The sequence below is a fragment of the Engystomops pustulosus genome, chromosome 5 (assembly GCF_040894005.1).
Source record: "Engystomops pustulosus chromosome 5, aEngPut4.maternal, whole genome shotgun sequence".
Lineage (NCBI taxonomy): Eukaryota > Metazoa > Chordata > Amphibia > Anura > Leptodactylidae > Engystomops > Engystomops pustulosus.
This window is the reverse complement of record NC_092415.1, coordinates 197,965,410-197,992,984: the sequence shown is the minus strand read 5'-3', so window position 1 is coordinate 197,992,984 and position 27,575 is coordinate 197,965,410. Positions and strand designations below refer to the sequence as shown.

General features: G+C 43.2%; 2 protein-coding genes and 1 long non-coding RNA gene across 4 annotated transcripts in view; 2 read left to right on the top strand and 1 right to left on the bottom strand.

The window, feature by feature from the left end:
- Positions 1-13,195, top strand: part of KRIT1 (KRIT1 ankyrin repeat containing) — a 29,695-nt gene extending 16,500 nt beyond the window's left edge. Inside the window, exons 5-18 of the mRNA XM_072154305.1 lie at positions 228-320; positions 894-1,023; positions 1,947-2,190; positions 2,538-2,653; positions 2,790-2,933; positions 3,655-3,811; positions 4,819-4,926; positions 5,848-6,004; positions 7,842-7,993; positions 9,665-9,831; positions 9,943-10,030; positions 11,439-11,645; positions 11,903-12,019; positions 12,983-13,195. Coding sequence (XP_072010406.1) covers positions 228-320; positions 894-1,023; positions 1,947-2,190; positions 2,538-2,653; positions 2,790-2,933; positions 3,655-3,811; positions 4,819-4,926; positions 5,848-6,004; positions 7,842-7,993; positions 9,665-9,831; positions 9,943-10,030; positions 11,439-11,645; positions 11,903-12,019; positions 12,983-13,072 — 1,970 coding nt within the window. The 3' untranslated portion in view covers positions 13,073-13,195. The remainder of the gene's footprint in view (positions 1-227; positions 321-893; positions 1,024-1,946; positions 2,191-2,537; positions 2,654-2,789; positions 2,934-3,654; positions 3,812-4,818; positions 4,927-5,847; positions 6,005-7,841; positions 7,994-9,664; positions 9,832-9,942; positions 10,031-11,438; positions 11,646-11,902; positions 12,020-12,982) is intronic.
- A 3,765-nt stretch (positions 13,196-16,960) lies between these two features.
- Positions 16,961-25,810, top strand: LRRD1 (leucine rich repeats and death domain containing 1). Of its 2 annotated transcripts, none has more exons than XM_072154301.1 (6): positions 16,961-17,054; positions 19,402-20,946; positions 21,752-21,950; positions 22,150-22,311; positions 24,243-24,363; positions 24,966-25,810. In XM_072154301.1, the coding sequence occupies exons 2-6, from the start codon at positions 19,456-19,458 to the stop codon at positions 25,147-25,149; spliced, it is 2,157 nt and encodes a 718-aa protein (XP_072010402.1). In that variant the 5' UTR covers positions 16,961-17,054; positions 19,402-19,455; the 3' UTR covers positions 25,150-25,810. The 2 variants fall into 2 exon arrangements, with proteins under 2 accessions (XP_072010402.1, XP_072010401.1); XM_072154300.1 differs by lacking the exon at positions 16,961-17,054 and adding an exon at positions 17,069-17,196.
- Positions 23,377-27,534, bottom strand: LOC140133736 (uncharacterized). The gene is made up of 4 exons (XR_011855938.1): positions 27,250-27,534; positions 26,299-26,433; positions 24,980-25,101; positions 23,377-23,456 (listed from the first exon to the last, which is right to left on the bottom strand). It is a non-coding gene; the product is annotated as an uncharacterized lncRNA (long non-coding RNA).
- Positions 27,535-27,575: the final 41 nt, after the last annotated feature.

The following is a 27,575-nucleotide window of genomic DNA, read 5'->3' as shown; positions in this document are numbered from 1 at the left end:
AGAAGATTCCCACAGTCACAGTGCCTGGATCTATGAGTAATGTCCCTGGTTGATGGATTTTCATGGTAGATCTACTTAAACTCCAGAGCTGCATTCACAATTCAGCATTTTTGTCAAATCAGGGATTTTTGAGGATTTATGCTCTGAAGCCTAGAGAATTGTTAATGCAGCTCTAGGTATATATGAATATATATCTGAATTCATTAATTTATTTTAATAACCTGCAGGTAAAAGAGTCGTCTTAATGAACAGGTTTCCATTGGATGGTGAAAAGGCCGGCAAAGACGCAACGCTCTTCCTGGTCCCAACTTCGGTCAAAGGTAAAAGCGTTCACCGTTTTGTGTCTACAGCTCCTATGCAGAAGCATGGATCTCCATGGTAACAGACAAAACCTACTTAGCCTCATCCTGCAGTTATACTCCATTCAGTCTGATTGCATTTTGAAGGCGAGGTTGGAACAATAAAAGAAAATATGACAGCAACATCTGACTACACAGGGCTTATTCGTTGTCTGTTACCATGGAAACACATACACATTTGATGCAGCTATAGAAATAGGGACATTTTTGGATGGTGCTAAGCAATAACTCACTCTTTACAAAGTTGCACATCACTTATACGACCCCTCAGAATTTTGTTTTCTGTCTACTTATCCTAAATACATCATAGGAGCATTGGTCTGATTGCTGGGAACCAATTAGTCTCCAAAGTTCCTTAAAATTTAATGTGGTGACAGCACACATACCAGGCGGCTTCTCCATTCATAAGAGGCACATAGGACCCTCATGTGTTCAGTGTGGGTCCTAGTGGTCAGACAGGTGATAGCAGAAGCCATGATGGTTGCTAAGCATCTTGGGTAATGGGTTTTATAGGTTGTCATTGTTCATTTGTAGATAATTCAAAGACCAACTCCAACCCTGGAAGTCCAGTGTTCTACTGCCTGCAGGATATCATGCGAGTGTGCAGCGAGACCAGCACTCACTTCTCTACTATCACAGCACGCATGCTCATTGCTCTGGACAAGTAAGAATCAAGTTATATATATATCTAATCTCGTCATAGATAATACAGGATGTAACTCAGGATCAGTACAGGATAAGTAATGTCATGTATGTACACAGTGACTGCACCAGCAGCAGAATAGTGAGTGCAGCTCTGGAGTATAATACAGGATGTAACTCAGGATCAGTACAGGATAAGTAATGTCATGTATGTACACAGTGACTGCACCAGCAGCAGAATAGTGAGTACAGCTCTGGAGTATAATACAGGATGTAACTCAGGATCAGTACAGGATAAGTAATGTCATATATGTACACAGTGACTGCACCAGCAGCAGAATAGTGAGTGCAGCTCTGGAGTATAATACAGGATGTAACTCAGGATCAGTACAGGATAAGTAATGTCATGTATGTACACAGTGACTGCACCAGCAGCAGAATAGTGAGTACAGCTCTGGAGTATAATACAGGATGTAACTCAGGATCAGTACAGGATAAGTAATGTCATATATGTACACAGTGACTGCACCAGCAGCAGAATAGTGAGTGCAGCTCTGGAGTATAATACAGGATGTAACTCAGGATCAGTACAGGATAAGTAATGTCATATATGTACACAGTGACTGCACCAGCAGCAGAATAGTGAGTGCAGCTCTGGAGTATAATACAGGATGTAACTCAGGATCAGTACAGGATAAGTAATGTCATGTATGTACACAGTGACTGCACCAGCAGCAGAATAGTGAGTGCAGCTCTGGAGTAAAATACAGGATGTAACTCAGGATCAGTACAGGATAAGTAATGTCATGTATGTACACAGTGACTGCACCAGCAGCAGAATAGTGAGTGCAGCTCTGGAGTATAATACAGGATGTAACTCAGGATCAGTACAGGATAAGTAATGTCATCATGATCATTGATTAATGTCAGCTCTTTTTTACATAGGTGGCTGGATGAACAACACACCAAGTCTCACGCCATTTCTGCCCTGTTCCGTCCGTCTCCTCTAGAAAGAATAAAAACGAATGTGACAAATCCCGCTTATTCCACGGAGTCTGGACAGTCAGAAGACTCGCTGCACATGGGATATACTGCCCTGGAAATCAAGAGCAAAATGATGGCTCTAGAGAAAGCCGACATGTGTATTTACAACCCTCTTTTTGGATCGGATTTGCAGTATACCAACCGGGTATGTAAGTCAGGGAGAATAATACTGCTGCTCATTGTAAGAGAGATCTGTTTCCCAAATTCTAAAAAGCTTGTTGTGATAAAAATGTATCATATCGTCAGAACATGGAACCCAATAATTTAGCCATGTTGTGTATATTGGTCCTATGAGGATCTATATAACCTCTTCTGCTTTCAAGAAAAGATGGCAAATATATGGAAGTAACATGATCACAGTATCAGACTACACAGGGTTTGTTTGTAGTCTGTAACCACGGAGACACATCCGTCTCTCTAGGAAAAATTAATAAGGAATGAATCTAAGATTTTTTTGACACCATTAAACATCTATAAATATTCTCTCTGTAGGTTGATAAAGTGGTGATTAACCCCTACTTTGGGCTCGGTGCCCCGGACTACTCCAAAATCCAGATACCAAAGAGAGACAAGTGGCAGAGGAGCATGAGCAGTGTCATGGAAGACAAGTAGGGTTCATTGATATTTTACTGATACATATATACCTTTGCACACCATAACATTACCCCTCATTGACCTAGACAGTCTCTGTATCTATACCACTATAAATGTTCAGTGTGTGTAATTACTGGTCCTGTCCTCTAGGGAGCGCCAGTGGGTGGATGACTTCCCTCTGCACCGTAGCGCCTGTGAAGGGGACACCACGTTGCTTAGTAAACTTCTCGATGAAGGATTTTCTGTCAACCAGCTGGATAACGACCAGTGGGCCCCCATACATTATGCATGCTGGTAAGTAACTTACCTCAGTCACTCATTTAATATTAACCCTATAAAATAAAGGAAATCTACCAATAAACTCAAACCATGTAGACCAGGGGAACTTACTCATAGATCCAGGCACAGTCACTGTGGAAATCTTCTTATCTGTTACCTATGGCTCCTTCCTTCTAAAATCAACTTTTAGAATTATGCTAGTGAGCCAGAAGGACTCCTGGGGATGTTACCAGAGCCCCTCCATGCTGCAGAATCACAGGCTGTTGCTACAGGTACATTTCCCCCTCCCACTGTGTGCTGAAACTTCCTCTGCTGCTGTGAGAGTACATCAGGCGTCAGGCTTAGGGAGGGGGAAGTGCTGAGGTTGCAGAGGGAGAGGTGGACACAGTGTAAAAGCCTTTGAAGCTGCTGCATAGAGCTCAGAGCATAATTTTTAAAGTTGATTTTAGAAGGAAGGAGGTCATGTATAACAAATATAAGAAGATACCACAGTCCCAGTGTCTGGATCTATGTGTAATGTCCCTGGTTGTCATGCTGGATTTTGATGGTAGATTTCTTGGTGCTATGTTGAGTCTGTAGGTGCTGAAAAAACCAATTGAAAACCAGTGTCCTATGTCTTTTTCCACTATTTACCTGTATTAGATATTTTGTCTGATTGGGGGATACAGTTTCCTATTCAGCTCTTATCAGGGGTATCACGGATATTTAGTGATTGTTGATCCTTGTTCTGGACAAGGTACGGGAAGGTGGAGGCGACCAGCATGTTACTGGACAAAGGAAAGTGTAACCCCAACCTGCTGAATGGACAGCTCAGCTCCCCGCTCCACTTTGCGGCAGGGGGTGGCCATGCTGAAATTGTGCAAATTCTCCTCAATCATCCAGAGACCGACCGGGTAAGTGGGGGATGGCAAGACTGTTGTATATGCCAATATATATAGACATATGTGTGTCGCGTCACGGACCATAACACAGGAGAGATAATAGTGACGCTCAGCAATGACCTCCTTACCACAACTCTGCCCCAGAGTGTATCTGGAAATCCTCTACACATGCAGCCAATTCCCAGCCAGGAATGATTTGTGGGTCCGGTCTGATCCTCCGGAGCAACTAAGGGTGAAGACACACATGGCGTTTTTGGGCCGTTTTTGGTTAGTGCGTTTTCAGATGGTTAAAAAATGCATGCGTTAAAAAACGCATGCGTTTTTGACAGGTTTGAGCAATTATCTTAATTCAAACTGGTCAAAAACGCATGCGTTTTCAAAAAACGCATGCGTTTTTCAAAAACGCATGCGTTTTTAACGATCTGAAAACGCACTAACTAAAAACGGCCTAAAAACACCATGTGTGTCTTCACCCTAAAGGAGTAGAGGCAGTCCCCGGGTTACGTACAGGATAGGTTCCATAGGTTTGTTCTTAAGTTGAATTTGTATGTAAGTCGAAACTGTATATTTTATAATTGTAGATCCAGACAAAAAAATTTTTTTGCCCCAGTGACAATTGGAGTTTAGAATTTTTTTGCTGTAATGGGACCAAGGATTATCAATAAAGCTTCATTAGACACCTTACAGCTGATTATTGTAGTCTGGGACTGTAGTAAAGTATCCAGAGACTTCACCAGAGGTCAGAGGGGGCAGAGGGATCTGTCTGTAACTAGGGGTCATCTGAAAGTCGGGTGTCCTTAAGTAGGGGACCGTCTGTATTCATCTTCTGTAGCAAAAGTATGAGGACAACCCCTAGAGCAGGGGTCTATTGTTCCTGGCCATAGGAGACCTTAGTTAGCATATTTGTTTAGCCTAAAGGGGTGAGGGAGGGGGCGCCAATGTACCCCAGTGGCAGAGTATTATAGAAGTTATATGTTGCAGCGCTGTATTTTAGTTTATTCTTTTTTTTTTTCCTCCAGCATATCACAGACCAACAAGGCCGCTCACCCCTGGATATATGTGAGGAGAACAAGCAGAGTAAATGGGAGGAGACGGCGGAGCTGCTGAAGAACTCCCTGAATAAACCTGTATGTTTTATTCAAGATACAGAACTGGCATTTACAGAGAGGGATATATATTATACGATTGTCTTGTTAGCTGCTGATCCATTGAGGGCAACTCAATGTCCGGACATAGGGGGGGATTATATCATATAGGGATTAATACTGGAGATATACCATATGCATTATATATTTTGCTATACATATATTGGTGATATATACATATTACTATACAGATATATAATATGTATTTATCTCTATAGTATGTATATTACTATACATATGCTATATATTATTATACATATATTGTAGCTATATACATATTATATTTTGCTATACATACACTGGACATATACCGTATACATATTGGGGCACATTTACTTACCCAGTCCAGTCGCGATCCAGCGGCGGGTTTTCAGACACTGATTCGATATCCACTAGGTGTCGCTGCTGCGCCGAGGTCCACCGGCGTTTACCTTCTATTTCTTGGTGCAGGTAGGTGTGTGTCAAGCGACAATTATTTTTTTTTTATTTTTTTTTTTAAATACCGCGGTTTTTCCGAATCCGTCAGGTTTTCCGACGGCCAAGCCCCTCGATTTCCGTTGCATGCAACCCGCCGAAATCCAATTGCGTGCGCCAAAATCCCGGCGGAATTCGTCGGAAATCGACGGGATACCCGACAGAATCGCACGATTCGGATCTTTAGCAAATGTGCCCCATTATGTATATACATATGCATAAATAGGTGATAAATACATATTACTATACGTGTGTGTGTGTGTGTGTATATATATATATATATATATATATATATATATATATATATATATATATATATATATATATATATATATATATTCGGAGATGTATGTATATATATATATATATATTTTACTATACATATATTGGAGATGTATACATTTACACCATTGTTTTCCCCATCCTCAGTATGAAAAGGTTCGCATCTATCGCATGGACAGCTCGTACCGCTCTGTGGAGCTGAAACATGGCAATAACACGAGCGTGCAGCAGATTATGGAGGGCATGCGCCTGTCCCAGGAGACGCAGCAGTTTTTTGCTATCTGGATCTGCTCCGAGAATATCAGTAAGGACACGTCATGTGGAACCTGGTCATTTGTCCAACGTGGCCCCTAATATTAGTTAATAGGAAGTGCAATGTACGGTTTGGTAATTTCAGTGTTCTTTAAGGAACGCTCCAGTCAAAGCTGATTCATTGAATAATACACGGTGCAGGTCCTGAAGGGAGGAGCAGGACTCATTGTCATGGTCCAGTTCCTCCCTTCAGGCCCTGCACAAGGTATCATTCAATGAATCAGCTGTGACTGGAGTGTTCCTTTTAATACTGTCATAGTGATCTGTGCTGGTATGTACACAGGTAACTACCCCTAATGCTTAATGGGTTTGGAAATGATCTTATATTAATGACGTTTGCTCAGATTTGGTTACACAAATCTGTATGTGATCTGAATCCAACGCCAATATTGATAAACTGTTCTGAATCAAAGCCAAAGGCAAACAGCTCCCTGCTCTTTGTAGTGGCTGGGTACTGTAACTGCATGCGCAGCTATAAGTGAAGTACATGGGACCCAGTGATCCTGGGATCCGCAGCTCCTAATTGCCCCATGAAAATGGAGCAGTGGCATTCACCACCACTTATTCACCACCTCATTCACTTCTATGATACAACAATGCAGTGGTGGTGACACATATGCTCCATTGAAATAAGGCAATGGTGGGGTGTCCTTGTTCCCTTAGTGTGTGTGTTTGTGTGTGGGGGGGGGGGTCAGACCCCAAACTGTCATGCCGGTGCCGCTACGTATTACATTGATTTGCATTCTCAATGCTTAGGCTGCGGTCACACGTGGCGTTTTGAACCCGTTTTTGGTCCGTTTTTAAGCAGTCCGTTAAAAACGCATCCGTTTTTCACCAGTTTTAATTAAGATAATTGATAAACCAGTCAAAAACGGATGCGTTTTCAAAAACTGACTGCTTAAAAACAGGCCAAAAACACATTCAAAACGCCACGTGTGACCGCAGCCTAAGTCTTTGGAGTAATCAGATGACATCTAATTAATAGAGTAGTTAGGGCTGTGTCTGACTGCTGACTGTTTCCAGAATTGTGAGTACAGCTCTGGAGTATAATACCAGCTGCTTGTATAGTGTTGCTTCACCTGCCGCAGGAGACAGACATCCTCCTTACATAACATCCATCCCCTTTCGCTTTCCAGAAGCTAAAATTATGGACTCGTTTATCAGAGAGATGGGTAATTTATACCGCTGTGGCCATATATACTCATCACGGATCCGTATTTATCTTGAGATGATGATAACAAGTAACAGAAACAATAGGCAATTAGACAAAGCTCTAAGATCCAAATCCATGGCCGTGTCTTTCCGAAGCGTTTCACTGTCTTGAGAAAGCTTCACTGGGGACTAGACTAGACAACATGGCTTCCAAAAATGTAGTTCAGTTCTTGTCTTATCTTAAGACTGTGTTTAGTCTTACAGCTCAGCTCCGTTTATTTAAGTTGAACAGAGCTGCAGTACCTCGCACAGTCCTCAGACAAGAGGGGCGCTGTTTCTATGATTCTTGACAGTTCCCTTGTGATTGGTTGGGGGTTTGACTCCAAGAGGAAGGTGTCAGTAGCAGGAGGCTCCATGCTCTAGCACAGCAGCTCTGCTCTTAGTTGGTTAAAGGGCTAGTCCAGGTTACTGGTCTGTAAAGGAGTAGCACCACCTACCTACCTCGTCACCGCTTCTGCAAACTGATCAGCAGGGGGGCCAGATGTCAGATCATTTCAATCTGAAATTGAACAAATTAGGATAGATGATCCGTTTTTTTAAAAACCTGGACTGCCCCTTTAAGGTATCACCAATAATATCATAGAGAGGATTTTTACCGTCTTATTCTCTGGTTTTAGGTTTACAGCTGAAGCCATTTCACAAGCCCCTGCAGCACATCAGAGACTGGGCTGAAATAGTGAATGAACTTACCAACCTGGACCCCCAGAGAGAGACCCCACAGCTCTTCCTCCGCAGGGATGTCAAGTTACCCCTGGATGTAGAGAAACAGGTACAGGAATAAGGTCCTAAGATCCTAATGTCAGACCTTTCATTGGTGGGAGTGGAGAATGTGATCACAGGACACTGTCCCTTATCTCTAGTATCCGGATATAAGGTAAGACTGAGAGCTGAGAGATCCTACAAATGGTGAAGCATCGAACACAAAAATGTATAACTTTTTATCAACTTAGTATTAGAGACAACTGTTATTAGTTGTGAGAAATCCCCTTTAAAAATGTATATACATATACGTTTCCTAATTCCTCCTGGGGGTGAGATAGAGAGTGCGAGTCTTGCTTGTCCTAAGTACACATTGCTCACTCTTACATTCTCTATGAGTGGGTAGAGTCAGGAGGACTCACAGACCTACTTTATGAAGGAGTTGAGTCAACAAGACTCACAGGCTTTCTCTGAGTGGGTGGAGTCAGCAGGACAAACAGGCTTTCTCTATGAGTGGGTGGATTCAGCAAGACTCACAGGCTTTCTCTTAGTGGGTGGAGTGAGCAAGACTCACAGGCTTTCTCTATGAGTGGGTGGAGTCAGCAGGACTCACAAGCTTTCTCTATGAGTGGGTGGAGTCAGCAGGACTCCCAGGCTTTCTCTATGAGTGGGTGGAGTCAGCAGGACTCCCAGGCTTTCTCTATGAGTGAGTGGAGTGAGCAGGACTCCCAGGCTTTCTCTATGAGTGGGTGGAGTCAGCAGGACTCCCAGACTTTCTCTATGAGTGGGTGGAGTCAGCAGGACTCCCAGGCTTTCTCTATGAGTGGGTGGAGTCAGCAGGACTCCCAGGCTTTCTCTATGAGTGGGTGGAGTGAGCAGGACTCCCAGGCTTTCTCTATGAGTGGGTGGAGTGAGCAGGACTCCTAGGCTTTCTCTATGAGTGGGTGGAGTCAGCAGGACTCCCAGACTTTCTCTATGAGTGGGTGGAGTCAGCAGGACTCCCAGACTTTCTCTATGAGTGGGTGGAGTGAGGAGGACTCCCAGGCTGTCTCTATGAGTGGGTGGAGTCAGCAGGACTCCCAGACTTTCTCTATGAGTGGGTGGAGTCAGCAGGACTCCCAGACTTTCTCTATGAGTGGGTGGAGTCAGCAGGACTCCCAGGCTTTCTCTATGAGTGGGTGGAGTGAGCAGGACTCCCAGGCTTTCTCTATGAGTGGGTGGAGTGAGGAGGACTCCCAGGCTTTCTCTATGAGTGGGTGGAGTGAGCAGGACTCCCAGGCTTTCTCTATGAGTGGGTGGAGTGAGCAGGACTCCCATGCTTTCTCTGAGTGGGTGGAGTCAGCAGGACTCCCAGACTTTCTCTATGAGTGGGTGGAGTCAGCAGGACTCCCAGACTTTCTCTATGAGTGGGTGGAGTCAGCAGGACTCCCAGACTTTCTCTATGAGTGGGTGGAGTCAGCAGGACTCCCAGACTTTCTCTATGAGTGGGTGGAGTCAGCAGGACTCCCAGGCTTTCTCTATGAGTGGGTGGAGTCAGCAGGACTCACAGGCTTTCTCTATGAGTGGGTGGAGTCAGCAGGACTCACAGGCTTTCTCTATGAGTGGGTGGATTCAGCAGGACTCACAGGCTTTCTCTTAGCGGGTGGAGTGAGCAGGACTCCCAGGCTTTCTTTGAGTGGGCATAGATGGGGCCACATCTATACACCTTACATATCCATTCATAGATATATTCTCTTTGTAGATTGAAGATCCTCTCTCTATCCTGATCCTTTTCGATGAAGCTCGATACAACCTCCTGAAAGGATTCTACCCGGCAGCAGACGTGAAGCTGATCACCCTGGCCAGCCTCCTCCTGCACATCGTCTACGGGAACTACGAGAGCAAAAAGCACAAACAAGGATTCATGAAGTGCGTGTTATGCCTGGAGCGCATTGCTGTGTATTATCACACATCAGAATATGGTGCAAGGATTGTATTATTTTCTATTTATTGTGTTTTTTTTTTTTTTTATCATTTCAGTGAAGAAAATTTAAAGTCTATTGTACCGATCACTAAGGTGAAGAGTAAAGCCCCGCACTGGACAAACCGCATCCTCCATGAGTACAAGGTGAGGCCAGATTGGGAATCCGGCTGTAGTTTTGGGAATATATTAGAGATGTCTTTTGCAGTCATTGTAGGAGGTAGTGTCTTAAAATTAATTCAAATTAAAACTTTTTGCGAGGAGGAGCAGGTCACTGCTTGGGGCCCCCCCAATATTGGTGAAGGGGCAACCTGGCGTTATCCTGTCCATATAAACCAGCTACATTTCCCCCATAGTGGCCACAGTAGGAATGTCTGGTTGGCTAAAACTTAAAAGGAACCCAGATTGTACCCCATTAAACTACCAGCCTCAGGTAAGAAATATCTTAGAAGTAGGCGGACCCCTACTTAAGAACACCCGACTTACAGATGACCCCTAGTTACAGACGGACCTCTGGATGTTGGTAATTACTGTACTTTAGTCCCAGGCTACAATAATCAGCTGTAACAGTTATCACAGGCGTCTGTAATGAAGCTTTATTATTACTCCTGGTTCTTATGACAATCTAACATTTTTAAAAATCCAATTGTCACAGAGACCAAAAAAAAAATTTTGACTGGAGTTACAATTATAAAGTATACAGTTCCGACTTACATACAAATTAGACTTAAGTACAAAACTACAGAACCAATCTTGTACGTAACCCGGGGACTGCCTTTATATAAAGATAAAATATATATATGAGCAGAGAAGAGTCATATTTGCCTGAGAAGAGTCAGGTTTTGAGGCTGCATGGAGAGTGATACCTCTATCTGCAGTTCTATAGAACATAGAAACATGTTGGTGTGTTATTAAAGATAAGGATCTCATCTTTCAGATCACATCAGGCTTGGTTCTGTGATACACAGAATCAGAGATACAGACGCGTAAAGACATAGTTGGAGATGTGAGCAGAACCACAAGAACCATAGTTGGAGATGTGAGCTTACAGAACCACAAGGATCTAATCTGAAAGATTAGATTCCTATTTTTAATTTGACAACAGCCGGATATTTCTAGGTTCTATGAAACAGTAGATAGGGGCTTCTGTAGCGACACTCCTTCTGCAGGCTCTCAACTTGACTCATCTGAGGCAAAATATGACTCTTCTCTGCTCATTTTCACATGACTTTGGAGAAGATTGTTTGTAGACAAAGAGGTGAGATTCCACATAAGAAATGGAATTCTAAAAAGGACATTTCATCCCCAATCTAAGGGGACTAGTAGTATAATGGGGTAAAATCTGGTTACAGGGTTACTTAAACCCCATAAGATTATGTTCATAAAGTTTTGGAGCAGATTTAAAGGGCCCTCTGTAAAGTGAGCATCTAAGAGGCTGAACAGTCTGAATCAGAGTCAACTCAGATCCCTACTGTTGTCATCAGACACTTCTTGCTCAAAATAAGACTTAAAGATAAATCTGCCCCATTGATGTCTACTGTGTTGTCTGTTGCAGAGTTTGAGCACAAGTGAAGGGGTCAGCAAAGAAATGCACCATCTCCAGCGCATGTTCCTCCAGAACTGCTGGGATATACCCACCTACGGAGCCGCGTTCTTCACCGGACAGATATTCACAAAGGCCACGTCCAGTAGTCACAAGGTCATCCGGGTGTATGTGGGTGTCAATACTAAGGGGCTTCACCTCCTTAACCTGGAGACTAAGGTAACTGAAGTTTTTAGGTTTTGGGCTGTTGGCCACTAGAGGGAGCATTATATATATCTATCAATGTGATTTACATGGCAAAGGACCTCTCATGATGTCATAATTGGGGAGGGGTGATGGTCCTGCACTTGTTCTCCTGTATACATATGGTCCTGCATATGGTGTCTTCAGATCAGAACAGATACCTGTAACAGTAATTAATTCATATTTTAATTTATATTATTATTATATTATTATTTCTTCTTTTGGGATTTCAGGCTCTATTAATTAGTCTAAAGTTCGGCTGTTTCAAGTGGCAGCTGGGAGACGCCGACACCTGTTTCCAGATCCACAGCATGGAGAACAAGATGAGCTTCATCGTTCACACCAAGCAGGTGAGGACCATCTGATATCACAAGACCACTCTCATTTCTGTGCACCATCTCCAAATGGCCCCTACTGCAACATTATAAAAGGAGGTCCATCAGATCCAAAATTCCTCCCAATGCTGTTATCATGTGGGAGGAGAAAGATACCCATGGCTTTAAAACGAAGAATCTGTGTAAATCACCCTGCAAGTGCCCTGGGGGAGGAGCTAATTTGTTATAGCAATGCACATCAATCTGCAAGTGTACTAGGGGAGGATCTGATTTGTTATAGCAATGCAAATCACACTGCAAGTGCCCAGGAGGAGGAGCTTATTTATAGCAATGCACATCAGTTTGCAAGTGCACTAGGGGAGGAGCTCATTTGTTATAGCAATGCAAATCACATTACAAGTGCCCTAGGAGAGGAGCTGATTTGTTATAGCAATGCAAATCACATTGCAAGTGCACTAGGGGAGGAGCTCATTTGTTATATCAATGCAAATCACACTGCAAGTGCCCTAGGGCAGGAGTTGATTTATTAGAGCAATGCACATCAATCTGAAAGTGCACTGAAGAGGAGCTGATTTGTTATATTAATCCACATCAATCTGAAAGTGCACTAGGGGAGGAGCTGATTTGTTATAGCAATGCACATAAATTTGCAAGTGCCCTGGGGGAGGAACTTATTTGTTATACTATGCAAATCACACTGCAAGTGTAAAACCCCCACAGATCAGCTGTTATACATCAACTAATATACAGGGAATAGGACAGCGCCGTTCTCTGTGTAGTGGCTGAGCTGAGTGACTGCAGATTAGCTCCTATCAGATGAATGGGAGGTGATCTGCAGTAACCTGGTCTGACCACTAGGATGGACGGAGCTATGTGTGGGGGTTCTGAGTGATAGACATCACTGATATGATGTACCAGACCTAATCTATGGAATATCCTATGTGTAATTTCATATGTTATTGCCCTTGTCTGCTGCAGGCCGGCCTCGTGGTGAAGCTCCTGATGAAGCTGAGCGGCCAGCTAGTGCCCGGAGATAAGAACATGACAGAGAGCTACGGGTATGGATAGCGGATCCCAGACCCCGCCCCTTATGCACCTACCGCTGCCTCCAATGCTGCTCTCTCATCTGCATCTTTTTATATGTATTTTTGTACACACTTCTTTTTTTTGGTCCAAAAAAATTCATATTTATTAAAAAAAAAAGCAATAAATAAAATTTATTTTATGTGGTCTGTTAATGACGCTAAAATCAATGGCCCACATTTACTAAAGCCCCTGCGCCAGATTTCTGTACGTTCTTTCTAGTGCAAACTGCTTGAAGGTATTTAAGAAGTGTCTGTACCACTAATTTGTCGCATGTGACTCATTTGTGCCACGGCTTCACTATACCCAACGCAACATAAAATTCTGCACATAAATGGGCGTTCCGGGGCACAGTCGGGCCGTGCGGAACATTTATCAAACAGAATTGTCGCACGCCTCATGTTAAAGGTGCACCAAAAAAAGTTTTGAGCAGTGCAGGGGGTGCCAGATTCATGAAGAACGGGTACCACAAATCCTGAATCTAGCGCCCCCTGCACACTACACCGGACACTGCCTATAGTACACACTGCACTGTTTTCGATAAGTTTGAGCCGATATCTTGAGTAGGAGATGTTGTACGGACTGTTATAAAACCTGTCACCACTTGGGGCTCATTTACTAAGAGTTGTGGATCGCACTTTCGTCTGACTACTTTTTCAAGGATTACACGGCTGTGACAGGTATTTAACAGGTGTCTGCGCTTGGATTGTTTTGCATGCCACCGTTTTTTGCCGCAGCTGCGCTGGCTTCCATGCAGCATAAATGGGGGGGGGGGGGGGGTGCCGTTGGGACGATCTGACTGAGTGCGGGATTTAAGATTCAAATTGTGCGTCAGAGAAGCTGCCATCAATGCACAATTCTAAGATAAGATGCTCAAGAATTCCACACATCGGGAAGAATGCAAATACGTTTTCCAAGGTGTTAAATGGAAAACAATACCTCCTTTTGCTACCTTAAAAGGCAGCCCCCTTAACATCAAGTATGACCTACAAAACATGATGTAGGATTAAGCCAAACCAGTGTATCTATTCCTGGTCTCCGATCGCGGGTGTTAGAGGTGAGTGTCGGCTATAATATACAGCCGACACTCGCAGCTTCTGGTGCCGGCTCCGTTCAGGAGCCGGGGCCAGAAGCTTGACGTATTATTACTGCAAATTTCAGGGAACCCACCTCCCGTGATGCAGTAATATTATGTCAATCTACCTGTTGAGTTATTTCATAAGTTATCTGGAATTGATCATATGATCCCGATAGAGTCCTCGTCTCACCATCATTGGAGAGGTGGAGGGACATGAGCAAGTCTACATCCACAGAAGATCTGTGTTTAGTTCTCTGAGATGTTCAGAACAACCTCCCTGCTGAGTTCTTTCAGAAACTGTTCTGGAATTGATATTACCCCCATAGATGTCTGATGTTATCATCATCTAGTGAGAGACCGTGGGATTGGAGAAAGAGGCACAAATGGAGAGACAGAAGGATTGGAGCAAGAATACATTTACAGAAGATCCAAGATGTCTTTTAAATGTATAGAGTAGGTTCCAAAAATAACAGCTTATTGGCATCCAAATGAGTAACTCAAACTATACAGGAAAACAGGGATGCCCATAATGTATCACAAGCCATGAAATTTTATTGTTGGTAAATATCAAAACACATACGTTTAAAAACATTTAAAAACCACTAGCAGTGCTGAAACAAGCCAATAGACCAGTGATGGCAAACTTTTTAGATCCAGAGTGGCCAAACTACATCCAAAGCCCAAATATTTTTTGCAAAGTGCCAATGCAACAATTTAAGCAGTAACTTATTACTCCCTGCTCTGTCACATCTTTAAAGGAAACCTACCACTTGAAGTGGCAGGTTTCCGATGGCAATACCGAGCACCAGCTCAGGGTGAGCTGGTGCCGGAGCCTATTTTAGTTAGTGTTTTAAACCGCGGTATCGCGGTTTAAAACACTTTTTAAACTTTATGGCCGGCGCAGGCAGGTACGCGCTCGGCGCTTACCGTGCACGCGGCTCTCATTCACTTCCTATGTAGCCGCGCGCACGGTAAGCGCCGAGCGCGTACCTGCCTGCGCTGGCTATAAAGTTTAAAAAGTGTTTTAAACCGCGATACCGCGGTTTAAAACACTAAAATAGGCTCCGGCACCAGCTCACCCTGAGCTGGTGCCCGGTATTGCCATCGGAAACCTGCCACTTCAAGTGGTAGGTTTCCTTTAAATTGTATTGGCACCTGAGGACAGCAATACAGTAGAAAGGAGAAAAAGCTTTGGTTATCATTGTAGCTTCCTTCTAGGGTCCTGTGCTGCCTGGGACTGCAAGAGGCCTTGAGTCCTGTCTGGTAAACTCTGCTATGGGGTGATGGCAAGGGTGCCCATAGAGAGGGCTCTGAGTGCCACCTCTGGCACCCGTGCCATAGGTTCGCCACCACTGCAATAGACCCAGTGCCTGAGGAATAATACATAGTAACTGTAATGGAGTAAAGTGCAACAGCAGTGGAACAATGTATACTTGGGTAGGTATCAAATCCACAAGTGTGGTATAAGTGAAACTAATGTGCAGCAAATCAATCCTGTTCAAGCAGGCGAAATGCGTGGGAACCTCTCTAGCTCCCGATGCCTAACTTTTACATCTATGCTATACAGGTAATTATGTATTGATTTGCTGCACATTAGTTTCACTTATACCACACTTGTGGATTTGATACCTACCCAAGTATACATTGTTCCACTGCTGTTGCACTTTACTCCATTACAGTTACTATGTATTATTCCTCAGGCGCCGGGTCTATTGGCTCGTTTCAGCACTGCTAGTGGTTTTTAAATGTTTTTAAACGTATGTGTTTTGATACTTACCAACAATAAAATTTCATGGCTTGTGATACATTATGGGCATCCCTGTTTTCCTGTATAGTTTAAGATCCAAGATGTCTGGGACAATCTCCATATTGAGTTCTTTCAGAAACTGGAAGCATTGTTATTGCCCCCCACAGATCCCTGACCTCGTAGTATATTAGGTTGGAAAAAGACGGGTCCCGCAAGTCCAAACTATAAGAATAAAAAAATTACTTTTTAAACCCCGTAACTCGCAATGTTTTTGTTCTCAAGAAAGGTATCCAGGCCTCTCTTGAACATGTACAAAATATCTGCCATCATCATCCATTCAGTCTTTGATTACATGGAGATACAGAATGATTGGAGCAAGAATATCTCTGCTCCATGTTCTAAGATGTTTGGAACAACCTCCCTGCTGAGTTCCATCAAGTGCACTTAGAGGAACTGATGCGGCTTGAAAGGCAAAGAGTAGTCTAAACCTTTGCACAGCAGTGCATATTTCATATTCATATTTTTATGCCTTGCAGGGTTTTCTGTGTATTTTCATGTGTTTGTACTGTAATCCTCCTGCCATCCCTTTGTACACACTCACTGTCAGGTAAAGTACATAGTTCAAAGCATATGTTCGGTCACTATCAGCTCAAGCTATTGTTCCCTGTTATCTGCCATATCATAAATTGCTCATGTAACAGGCTTTAAGTTAAAGGGGATGACTATGATATATCCAAAAACATACTGGTAGGTGGATTAGATTGTGAGCCCCATTGAGGACAAGGACCAATTTGGAAAGCTCTGTGCAACGCTGCGTAATCTGTGTGCGCTATATAAATAAAGGAATTATTATTATTATTATTATACATGTGATCCATTTACGGGACCACCACATAGTAAGGAAATTTCAGTCCCCTGTCCCTACACTGCAGTGATCCTAGGACGTGTGGCTGTGAATATTAAAGGGGATGAATGACCTTCTTGTCCCCATTGTAGACGTTGCTAGGGGAAGCCCTGGAATGAATGTACTTTACTACATAGCAGCTGCGGCCATGCCCCGTATTATAGATGGAGCTGACCTACTACTACTGGGAAGGGCAGTAAATACCTGCTGACCACAACCCGTGCCGCTCGCTCTGCAGGTAGGTGTTTATGTACTACTCACCATAGTGACCTATCCTCTGCAGTGTATCACACAGAATACTAGTGTACAGCATGATCCTTCCATGTTAAAGTATTACTGTGGGATTATCACCACCTCCTGAGCTCTACTACACAACCCAGGTAAGTGCTCACCCCTCGCTGTGGTTACACCATGTATTATCACCTGGGGTCATATACCTGTATACCATATACACAACCCAGGTAAGTGCTCACCCCCCGCTGTGGTTATTCCATGTATTATCACCTGGGGTCATATACCTGTATACAATATACACAACCCAGGTAAGTGCTCACCCCCCGCTGTGGTTACTCCATGTATTATCACCTGGGGTCATATACCTGTATACCATATACACAACCCAGGTAAGTGCTCGCCCCTCGCTGTGGTTACTCCATGTATTATCACCTGGGGTCGTATACTTTCTACTTGTCACCATACTCATAATAACCTCGCTTTACGACAGGGATACTAGGTAGTTGATGGGGTCACATTGAGGTGGTTCCGTTTCAACTTAGAATCTGGACTGCACATTAGGCCTCATTTATCAAGACTATATGAGAGTAGAACTGTTCTAGTTGCTCATGGCAACCAATCAGAGCTCAGCTTTAATTTTATATACTGCAATGGTGAAATATAAGTTGAGCTCTGATTGGTTGCCATGAACAATTCAGCTCTCAGACACTTTTGATAAATCTACCCCAATATTTTTGGGTCCCGGTAGAGTCCTACCATTGATGGCAACTTTCAATTCTGATCTCTGTATAATTTGTATCTCCATCTTTAACATAATGGGGGAGATTTGTCAGAGGTGTCTGAGAGAAAAACTGTTCTAGTTGCTCATGGCAACCAATCAGAGCTCAGCTTTAATTTTATCAAAGCAGTATATAAAATTAAAGCTGACCTCTGATTGGTTGCCATGAGCAACTAGAACAGCAACTTTTCTCAGGCTGTTTTGATAAATTAGGCCCAATGTCTCTTATTGTCATGCTATAGTGTTCTGATGCAGAGCTGCAAGATGTAAAATAGGTTGTCACATCAGGATCCATATATTGACAGCGGGTCCTGATCCGGCAGACTTATATAGCTTGTTTCCTCAGGGGTCTGGTGTCTGTAACGGGGTTGCCTCCACACTGACAATCCATTTAACCGCGACCGGCGCTGTGTTGTATATGCAAACCTCTGTACCAGCAGTATGATGTATCCCAATGTCACAGATAACAGCTCATCCTGCAAAAATACAACCCTGCAGATTATAATATTATAATATTATGCCATTTGAAATGTGATAAAAGAAAGACAACATCTGTGTCCTTAAAGGGATTCTCCAGCAGTTTTCTTTTACTGATCACCTATCCTTAGTATACTTATACTATAGCTAATAAGTGTGGGTCTAACATTTGATCAAGCTGAAGAAAATACAGCATATACGAGAGCGCCGCAGTCCCAAAATACAGCGCTGTATGTTATATAGTGGTCGTGCTTGGAATTGCAGCTCAGTCCCATTCACATACTACAAGTGAGATACACACAGGCCATAAAAACAAATAAAAAAACATGTTGTTGGCACATGAAGCAGAAGCAATAGTTCATTAAGGGGAGTGTTGGGCATCTAATTGTCACTTATCTGAACCCCTTTAAGACTTTTCTCGTAACTCTGTGCGAAAATTCTGTGTTGCTATTCGTCAACAGGGTGTGTTTCTATACATACACACACATTTATATTCCTGGAGGGAAAACAATACAGCATTATAATTATTTTTGATAATAGTAACATGGATATGCAGTGAGCTCCCCCTAGTGGTGACTGCAGTAAGACAATAATTGTAGTTTCCTTAAAGAGGACCTGTCACCCAAATTTCTGGCATTAGGAGCTGCTTACTAACGTAGGCCGCGGTGTTAGAAGGATAGCGTTACTGGAAACCTCTGGTAACGCTATCTAACACTGTGGCGGAGTACAGTGTAATTGTCGGACAGCTCGCAAAGCTGTGCGACGTATTCATGAGGGGGCGGGGTTGGGGTGTGGCCAGTCACCGCCGGCCTATGGAGTGAGCGGGGCGGTCCGGGGAAGAGGCAGCGCCTCGGACCGCCCCCTCATGAATACATCGGACCGCTGATTACACTGTACCCCTCCGCAGTGTTTGATAGTGTTACCGGAGATTTCCGGTAACGCTATCACTATAACACTGCAGCGTTTGTTCAATCACTAGGAGCTGCTTACTAAAGTGCCGAAAATTTGGGTGACAGGTCCTCTTTAAAGTCGTTTTCCAAACCCCCAAGAAGGGGCCACAGTTTCTATTTCTGTTTCACATTTCTCTAATTTACAGGTCATAGGCAAGTCCGTCCCATGACAGTCCTTCGTTTGGTGAAGTCCATCAGCAATGTTATCTGAGATGGTCTTCAATCTGAATGGAAAGCAGTTGACGGAGATCCCCCAAGAAGTCCTCACATCTGCGGACGTAAAATGTTTACAGCTCAACAACAACTCGATCAAGGAGCTACCACAAAATCTACAATGTCTTCTCAAACTAGAGATACTATCCATGGAAGGAAACGTCCTAAAGTGTCTCCCTCCAGAAATAGGCCATCTATCCCAACTCCAAGCCTTAAACCTAAGTCATAACCTGATAACATCCTTACCGGATGACATTTCACGCTTTCGGCACATCAGACAGCTCTTTGTCTCCCATAATCAGCTGACACAACTACCTTCATGTATAGGAAGCCTCACGACGTTACAAGTTCTTGGGCTGAGTGGGAACCATGTGAAGACATTGCCGGAGTCAATGTCCAACCTCAAGAACTTGCATGTGCTGAACCTGGACTTCAATCAGATGTCCACGTTACCTAAATGCATCTTCAGGCTGCCACAACTCGTGAAGCTTTGCTTATGTGGTAACCAAATCAAAAATTTGCCAAAAGAAATTGGGGATCTAAAAAACCTCAGAGAACTTTCACTAAGTAAGAATCAGATCGCGTTCTTGCCTGTACAGTTGTATAATTTGACCAACCTGGAAGAACTGATCATCGATGACAATCGACTGACTGGATTATCGGACAAGATTGAGCGTCTACAACAACTCAAAGTTCTATCCGTTGCCAATAATTTATTTCGGTACATCAATGACAAACTGTGTGGCTGTCCATGTATAAAGACTCTGAACCTGACGGGAAACCAGTTGTGTTCCCTTCCTGAGAAGATCCACAAACTAACCAACCTTGTGGAGCTCCATGCTGACCGAAACGCGTTGGAGGTTCTACCAGAGCAGCTGGCACTTCTGAAGCATCTGTCGGTGGTGTCTTGTGGAGACAACCATCTTCTGTATCTACCAGTAGAACTGAATAACTGTTCACAGATCACCAAATTGGACTTGAGTGGTAACCAGCTGGATGAATTCCCCCAAGCTTTGTCCACCATGTTTTCTCTGCTACATTTAAACCTCAACCGTAATGAGATTTATGACATTCCAGAAACCATCATTTACAACTCGAACCTGAAGTTCTTAGAGATTAGTGAAAACAAATTACAGGAATTTTCTGGCTACATTTGTGCACTTCACCATCTCACTTACTTGGATCTTAGTAAGAACGAGATTCAAGGGGTCCCACCAAATGTGTCCGACATGATGTCCTTGTGTGACCTTCTGCTCCATTGTAATAAGCTAACAGGTTTCCCTCCTGAATTGTGCTCCCTACAAAGTCTTCAGAGACTCAATCTGTCGGGAAATCAGATTCCATCAGTACCTCTGCAGATCTGTCAGCTAAAGTCACTCAAAGAGTTGGACCTTTCCGACAATAATTTCAAGGTTTTTCCAAGAGAAGTTTGCAATATTGTAACTCTGGAGACCCTACATATAAGGCATGGAATGAAGGTGAACTTTCCCTGTATTCATGTTATATGGAACATTCATTATTAAATTGAAGTTGGTTGGTTGAGCCGGATAAGCATGCTGAAGGTTTCATGGCATAAAAACACCGAAAAAGCAATAAATATATATATTTTTTCCTTTATACAGAGAAATCTGTCATAGAAGCAGCCTCAGGTCTCATATTGTGTCTCTTACCTTTAACCTGAAGTGGTTGGAAACACTCATTTAACCGGATTTATTACCAATCATAGAAGCAGCCTCAGGTCTCATTGTGTATCTCTTACCTCTAACCTGAAGAGGTTGGAAACACTCATTTAAGTGGATTTATTACCAATCATAGAAGCAGCCTCAGGTCTCATTGTGTATCTCTTACCTCTAACCTGAAGAGGTTGGAAACACTCATTTAAGCGGATTTATTACCAATCTATAATAATAAAAATATGATAAAAATTCAGTTTAAATAAGTGTTTCAAACCATTTAAGAGAAGACGGATGAGAGATACGGAGACGTCAGGCTGCTTCTCTGAGGGATTTCTCTGCACAGAGGAAATACCATCTTGAGTATGAGGAGAAGTATCAACAAGCCAAGTAAAATTTTTATGGAAATCAATTATGGATATGAATTTTAGCCCCAACAGAATGTATTATAATTTATCATTTAAAATATGTCAGCTGTGCAGCTTGCAGAATTATGAATACAGCTCTGGAGAACGTAACACAGAGCACAGATATGGACATGTACATATATGTGTGTGCAGATTAACAGATATTTCTTTATGCATTTGATATGCTTTGTGTTTTATATTAGATTACACATCTGCCTGATGAGTTATGTACAATGAATAATCTCAAGAACCTGGATATTTCTGACAATGCGGTAAGAACCATTCCAGAAAACATCGGAGGAATGAGGAATCTGGTTAATATTACAGCGTCTAATAACCAGGTATCCTGTCTCCCTGCATCCGTCTCGGCCATTGAAGGACTCCGACACATAAACCTGAATGGTATGTAAATCTCTGGCCCCTCGGGGGCAGGGAAATATCTATCGTCTCGATATCTAACAGTTGGGTAAAACAAGCGACTGCTTCAAACTTGGGACCACTGTGTTTGCCAGTTGTTGGACCCCCAGTGATCCAATTTTTAGGATAGTCCCTACAAAATGCCAGAATATCCCTTTAAACGTTATTTATTCCTATTGTATAGGGAACAAGCTGAGCTCGTTACCTGTGGACATCCACCTAATGAAGGATCTGGAGGAGATCAGCCTGGAAGGCAACCCCATGATGAAGCCTCCTCGCCTCGTGTGTGAAGGGAAACAAGTCTACCCCATCGGGCGTTATCTGCAGGCGGCGGACATGGTGGAAGGTGACGTTTATTACTGATGGATTTTGGGACTTTGTTTCCAGGTGTACGATAAAAGGGATGTACTAAAGGTTAAATAGCAGGTCCCAGAATCGGAGGTCTAAGGACAGCAGGGTCTGTTATTAAGGGATGATCCTCGGGGTGATCTGGTGACATGAATATGGAAGCAGAGGTGTAACATGAAGGTAACATATCAGGACCAGACAAATTATGCCCCTATGTCCTGGAGCTGAGTGCGACTACTCCCTCTGCTCCTCCTTAAAGGGAACCTGTAACCATATTTTACCCCATTAAACTATTACTCCCCTCGGGTAGAGGATGAAATGGCCTTTCTAGAATTCCCTCTTTTATGTGAAATTCATCCATTCACCTATAAAAAAAATCACCTCCAAAGTCATGAGAAGATAAGCTGAGAAGGATAGAGCCACATCGGACAACTTTGGCTTTATAGCACTTAGAAAAATGCCTTTAAAGACAAGGCATAGGTACAACAGAACTAAAGATAAGAACTAAAGAAAAGTGACAATTCCCCCTAAACTTGACTCATCTCAAGTGAAATATGACTCCTCTGTTTGTTTTTGGTTGACTTAGGAAAAGATTTCACATAAAAAGGTAATTCTAGAACAGACATTTCCTCCCCTACCAGAAGAGGCCACTATTTGAATGTGGCAACATCTGGTGTCCCTATAAATGGGTTCTCCAGTGACAAACATGTTAGTCACTATCCACAGGATAGGGGCTAACCTGCTGACTGGTGGGGGTCTAAGTGATGGGACCCCCACAGATCACAGATCCCTGGGTAGATGGTTGAGGGGAGGCTCCTGATTTTAGTGGTAGCAAGGGATCACACCAGGAGACAAGATGTAGAAAATCAAACTAATGATCTCTTTATTCCAAGACTCCAAACTCAGCAATGGTTACAGGCTGAGGCAGTGGTCCTATCTTCCACGTCGAGGTAGTTGGATGCAGTCCGGTGTAGTTTACAGCCCTGATCTAGTAACTTGGAGCTGTAGAAGGAAGTAGGCTGCTGGACAGCAACTTAGGGCAAGCTCTGCAAAGGAATGCAGGTCTGATGGATGGGAGACAGAAGACTCTGCAGGCCATGTGTCTTGTCTGCAAGAACTCCAAGAAACTTCTGTAAGATTGTTCTGGAAATATTATGGATTATATAAACGTCCACTCTGGGAGGCGTTCCAGGCATCCAACTAATAGCATACCTCAGTGAATATCAGAATTAACGAAATTGACATTGAATATAACTGGCTAATATGTTATCCCTTCCTTGCAGGCAGATAGAAATTACACAAAAACTACAGTACAGGCGGTCCCCTACTTAAGAACACCCGACTTACAGACAACCCCTAGTTACAAACGCACCTCTGGATGTTGGTAATTACTGTACTTTAGCCTTAGGCTACAATGATCAGCTATAACAGTTATCACAGGCGTCTGTAATGAAGATTTATTGTTACTCCTGGTTCTTATGACAACCCAACATTTTTAAAATCCAATTGTCACAGAGACCAAAAAAATTTGTCTGGGGTTACAATTATAAAATATACAGTTCCGACTTACATACAAATTCAACTTAAGAAAAAACCTACAAAACCTATCTTGTATGTAACCCGGGGACTGCCTGTATATAGTTTTTGTGTAAATTGTTGGCTAATTTGGGAGTGTGCTGAGTTATTAGCTCCTCTGACATTAACCTCTATTTTCCGGGTATCAAACTACAAAATACAAGTGACTAAACCTGAGACCACCTACATTTGTACAATAGAATTGGCCTGACTCCATGAACTGACTAAGGGTCAGATAAGGTGATTAGGTTGGTAATGGCCTTCTGAGTGGGCCATTACAGATGGCAAATTCCCAAAGCTGGAATGTACAATATATTCACACATTACAGTAAAATCTTTCATTATATTTTCTAGACAGGATCATGCAGAAGATCTTCAAACTAGTATCGCGTAATGTGTTCATAGAGGATTTAGCATTTTTCTGTCAGAAACTTCAGCTTAAAGATGAAGATGTCAAAGTGATAGTGAAGAATCGGTAAGAAAGGAAATTGACTAAGACATTTATTGAAACTTGTTTTCATTTTTTCCTAACTCAGTAGTACAAGAGAATTTAGAACTAATTATTATAATACTGCCCCCTATGTATGAAAATATAACTACTATAACTAATATAACCACTTAAAGGACATCTACCACCAGGATGAATGATTGTAAACCAAGCACACTGACATACTGATGTGCGCCCTCTCTGGCAGGATCTGCTCTTCTTTTAGCTTTTTATTCCCTGCTTTAAAAAAAAGGATTTAACATTATGAAAATGAGCCTAAGGGGCTCCAGGCTCTATAGGTGTTAATGAAGCCTGGAGCCCCTCTGGCTCCATTTGCATTATTTGTAAAGCCTTTTATTCTTAAAAACCAGGACATTAGAAGCTCACAGAATAGTGGATCCTCCCAGAGGGAGCACACACCTGCATGTTAGTGTGCTAGGTTTACAATCCTTCATCCTGGTGGTAGATTTCCTTTAAGGAAGAATACTGATGTAATATAATTTTCTTATTGTGATCAGTGTTAATGATAGTGGTAACATGTTGTATAGCAGTATACAGTGTATTGCCATATTACGCTTCATCTATTTCAGTTCTCTACACTTACCAGAGAAGATCCTGCAGGTGCTGTACCTCTGGAGGACACGCAGACAGGCGGACATGAGCCCGGCCTCCATTGTTGAGCAGTTGATCCGTGCGCTGGTGATGGCGGATTTACATGAAGTCGCCCTGAAAGTCAGAATGTTAAAACTTTCTGTAAAGGCAATAAAAATCTGATTCACTATCTGTAGCTGAACTACTATATAACACACTAGTGATGTCATAGTAGTAATATATATAGTGTGATGGAGTGCCTGGAGAAGGGGTAGATGGGGTGTATGTTTGCCCCATATCACTTCTTCCTGTTATTAAAAAGCGACCAAGATGCTTTCGTTCTTAGGCAGACGTCTCTGCATTGGTTTTTCTGAGACCTACTAAGGTCCTGTGTTGTTAGATTGGGGAAGTGAGGGTGGGCCCCACTCCTTCTGGACAGTCCGGGTTTTGGCTTTCCTCATTACCTGGTCTACAGGTGTGCTGGGCTAATTTAAGGAGACCAGTGATAACACGGCGCTGTACCTGGGAAAACAACTGTGCGGGTAGCACGGTGGCTCAGTGGTTAGCACTTCTGCCTTGCAGCGTTGGAGTCCTGGATTCTAGACCCACCCAGGTCAACATCTCCAAAGAGTTTGGATGTTCTATCTGTGTTTGCGTGGGTTTCCTCCGGGTCCTCCGGTTTCCTCCCACACTCCAAAACATACTGTTAGGTTGTTTAGATTGTGAGCCCCATGGGGACAGGGACCGATCTGTCATGCTTTGTGCAGCGCTGCGTAATCTGTGTGCGCTATATAAATAAAGAATTATTATTATTATGAGTCTACTGCTGTGATGTTTGGGAGGCCGTCAGTAGGCACAGTCTGTGGTGGGCAGGAGCCTAATGTCTAGTTAGTGACCGGGCGGCGTAAGGATTTATTTTTACTGCTGTATATAATGGAAAATATGGGTGCGGCCAGTTAAACCAAAGAACTGTGTTGTTGTGGTGTTTCGAAAAGTGCCGTCTACCCCAGGAGACGTCTACCCCGCTACCTAATCCCTTACAACAATATCATAGCTCCCAACCGTCCCGGATTGGCCGGGACAGTCCCGTTTTTTTTTTTACCTCTGAAACCTTTTGTGATGTCATAGTTTATTTGGCTACAAAAATACTTGATGTCATGGATAGCAGATATGACTGTGATGTCACATCACCACTTGTGATGTCACAGTATTATATACGGCTGAAACCCACGTTTGTGATGTTTATTTAGCTGAAAATAGGCAACCACTTGTGATGTCATAACAACAGACAAGACTGAAAGTCATGTGTGATGTCATACCGTAGTAGTTTACCTGACTGTGATGTCATAGCAGGTTACTTGTGGAAAACCCACTTATGTCATAGTAGCAGAGGAGTAGATGACTGAATCCCTCTTGTGCAGTCTCCAGAGCCACTGTCTGATGTGACTGATAACGACTATTACAAGACTGAAAGTAAAACATTAGAAATGTAAAAAAAAAAATGTCTTAGAAATGCCATATTTATATTTTGCACAGAGGACTTCCGGGGATGCCTTGAATTATTACTTTTAGTTAAAAATTTTTTATTTTCCTTTCATATCTTTGACTAAACATTCTGGTGGGTTAAGGGGTTAAATACCAAGTACATGTTTACATTATTTCAGAAAGCCAAGCTGGTCACTTTCAAGGCGCATTCACACTAGCCGTCGTGCGTTGCGTTTTTGACGCATTCCACTGGCTTCAGCCTTGATCACGCGCTGAGGTTACATTGCGTTTTAGCAGATGCGGTGGAAACACAGTGTAACCTGTAGCGTGTAATCAAGGCTGAAGCCAGTGGAATGCGTCAAAAACGCAACGCGCGATGCAACGCATCGTGTGAATGCGCCCTCACACAAACGTATGTTACGCTCAGGGCCGCCACTAGGAAGTTTGGCGCCACTGACTGGCAAATTATGTGGGTACCCCACAAATTGATAATCTCTGGCCCTGTGTGCCCAGTGAGTTCCCTGCTTCTCCTAGGGGCCCCATAAACATTGTCACACTAATCCCCCCCTGATGGCAGCCCTGGCTACTCCCTGGGTGTAGCATATGTTCGGCTGGAGAGGCGGATGGATGAACGCTGACTGGTGCCCCGCTGTATATATGGGAAAACATAGGGCACTGCTCCATCTTTTTCCCAGTGACGGTACGGTGACACACTTGTGTACTCACTGTACCCTGGCCGGATGCCATAGGCATCTATGTGGACGTATATAATCGACCGCAAATTGTGCATCTGGATACCTGTCCGAGGTTTCGCCACACGGGTTTAGTTTGGGTTTCTGGCGTCCAAGCAAAGTTACTTACTGTAATACTTCACATTAGTATGAATGGTGGAGCAGGGAGTCTATTACATCCTGCTCTGCCATTGCTTTATACTGTAATGATGTCATTAAGTCACTGGGGCCCCATGACATCCAAGGACCCCTCCAATGGCTTGATGGGTAAATCAGATTTGACGCAGATTTCCCTCAGATGCCACACCAAAAACGTGTATGAACAGAGCCCTAAGTATTCCTATCATATATAATGGGGGGTGTATTATCTCCTCACACACTGAGGTAATAAAC

Bases quoted from the DNA above. Each gene is read 5' to 3' on its own strand.
- LRRD1 (XM_072154301.1), top strand. From the start codon at position 19,456: ATGTTATCTGAGATGGTCTTCAATCTGAATGGAAAGCAGTTGACGGAG. The intron at 21,951-22,149 runs GTATGTAAATCT...CCTATTGTATAG, and splicing joins CCGACACATAAACCTGAATG to GGAACAAGCTGAGCTCGTTA. The intron at 24,364-24,965 runs GTAAGAAAGGAA...CATCTATTTCAG, and splicing joins AAAGTGATAGTGAAGAATCG to TTCTCTACACTTACCAGAGA.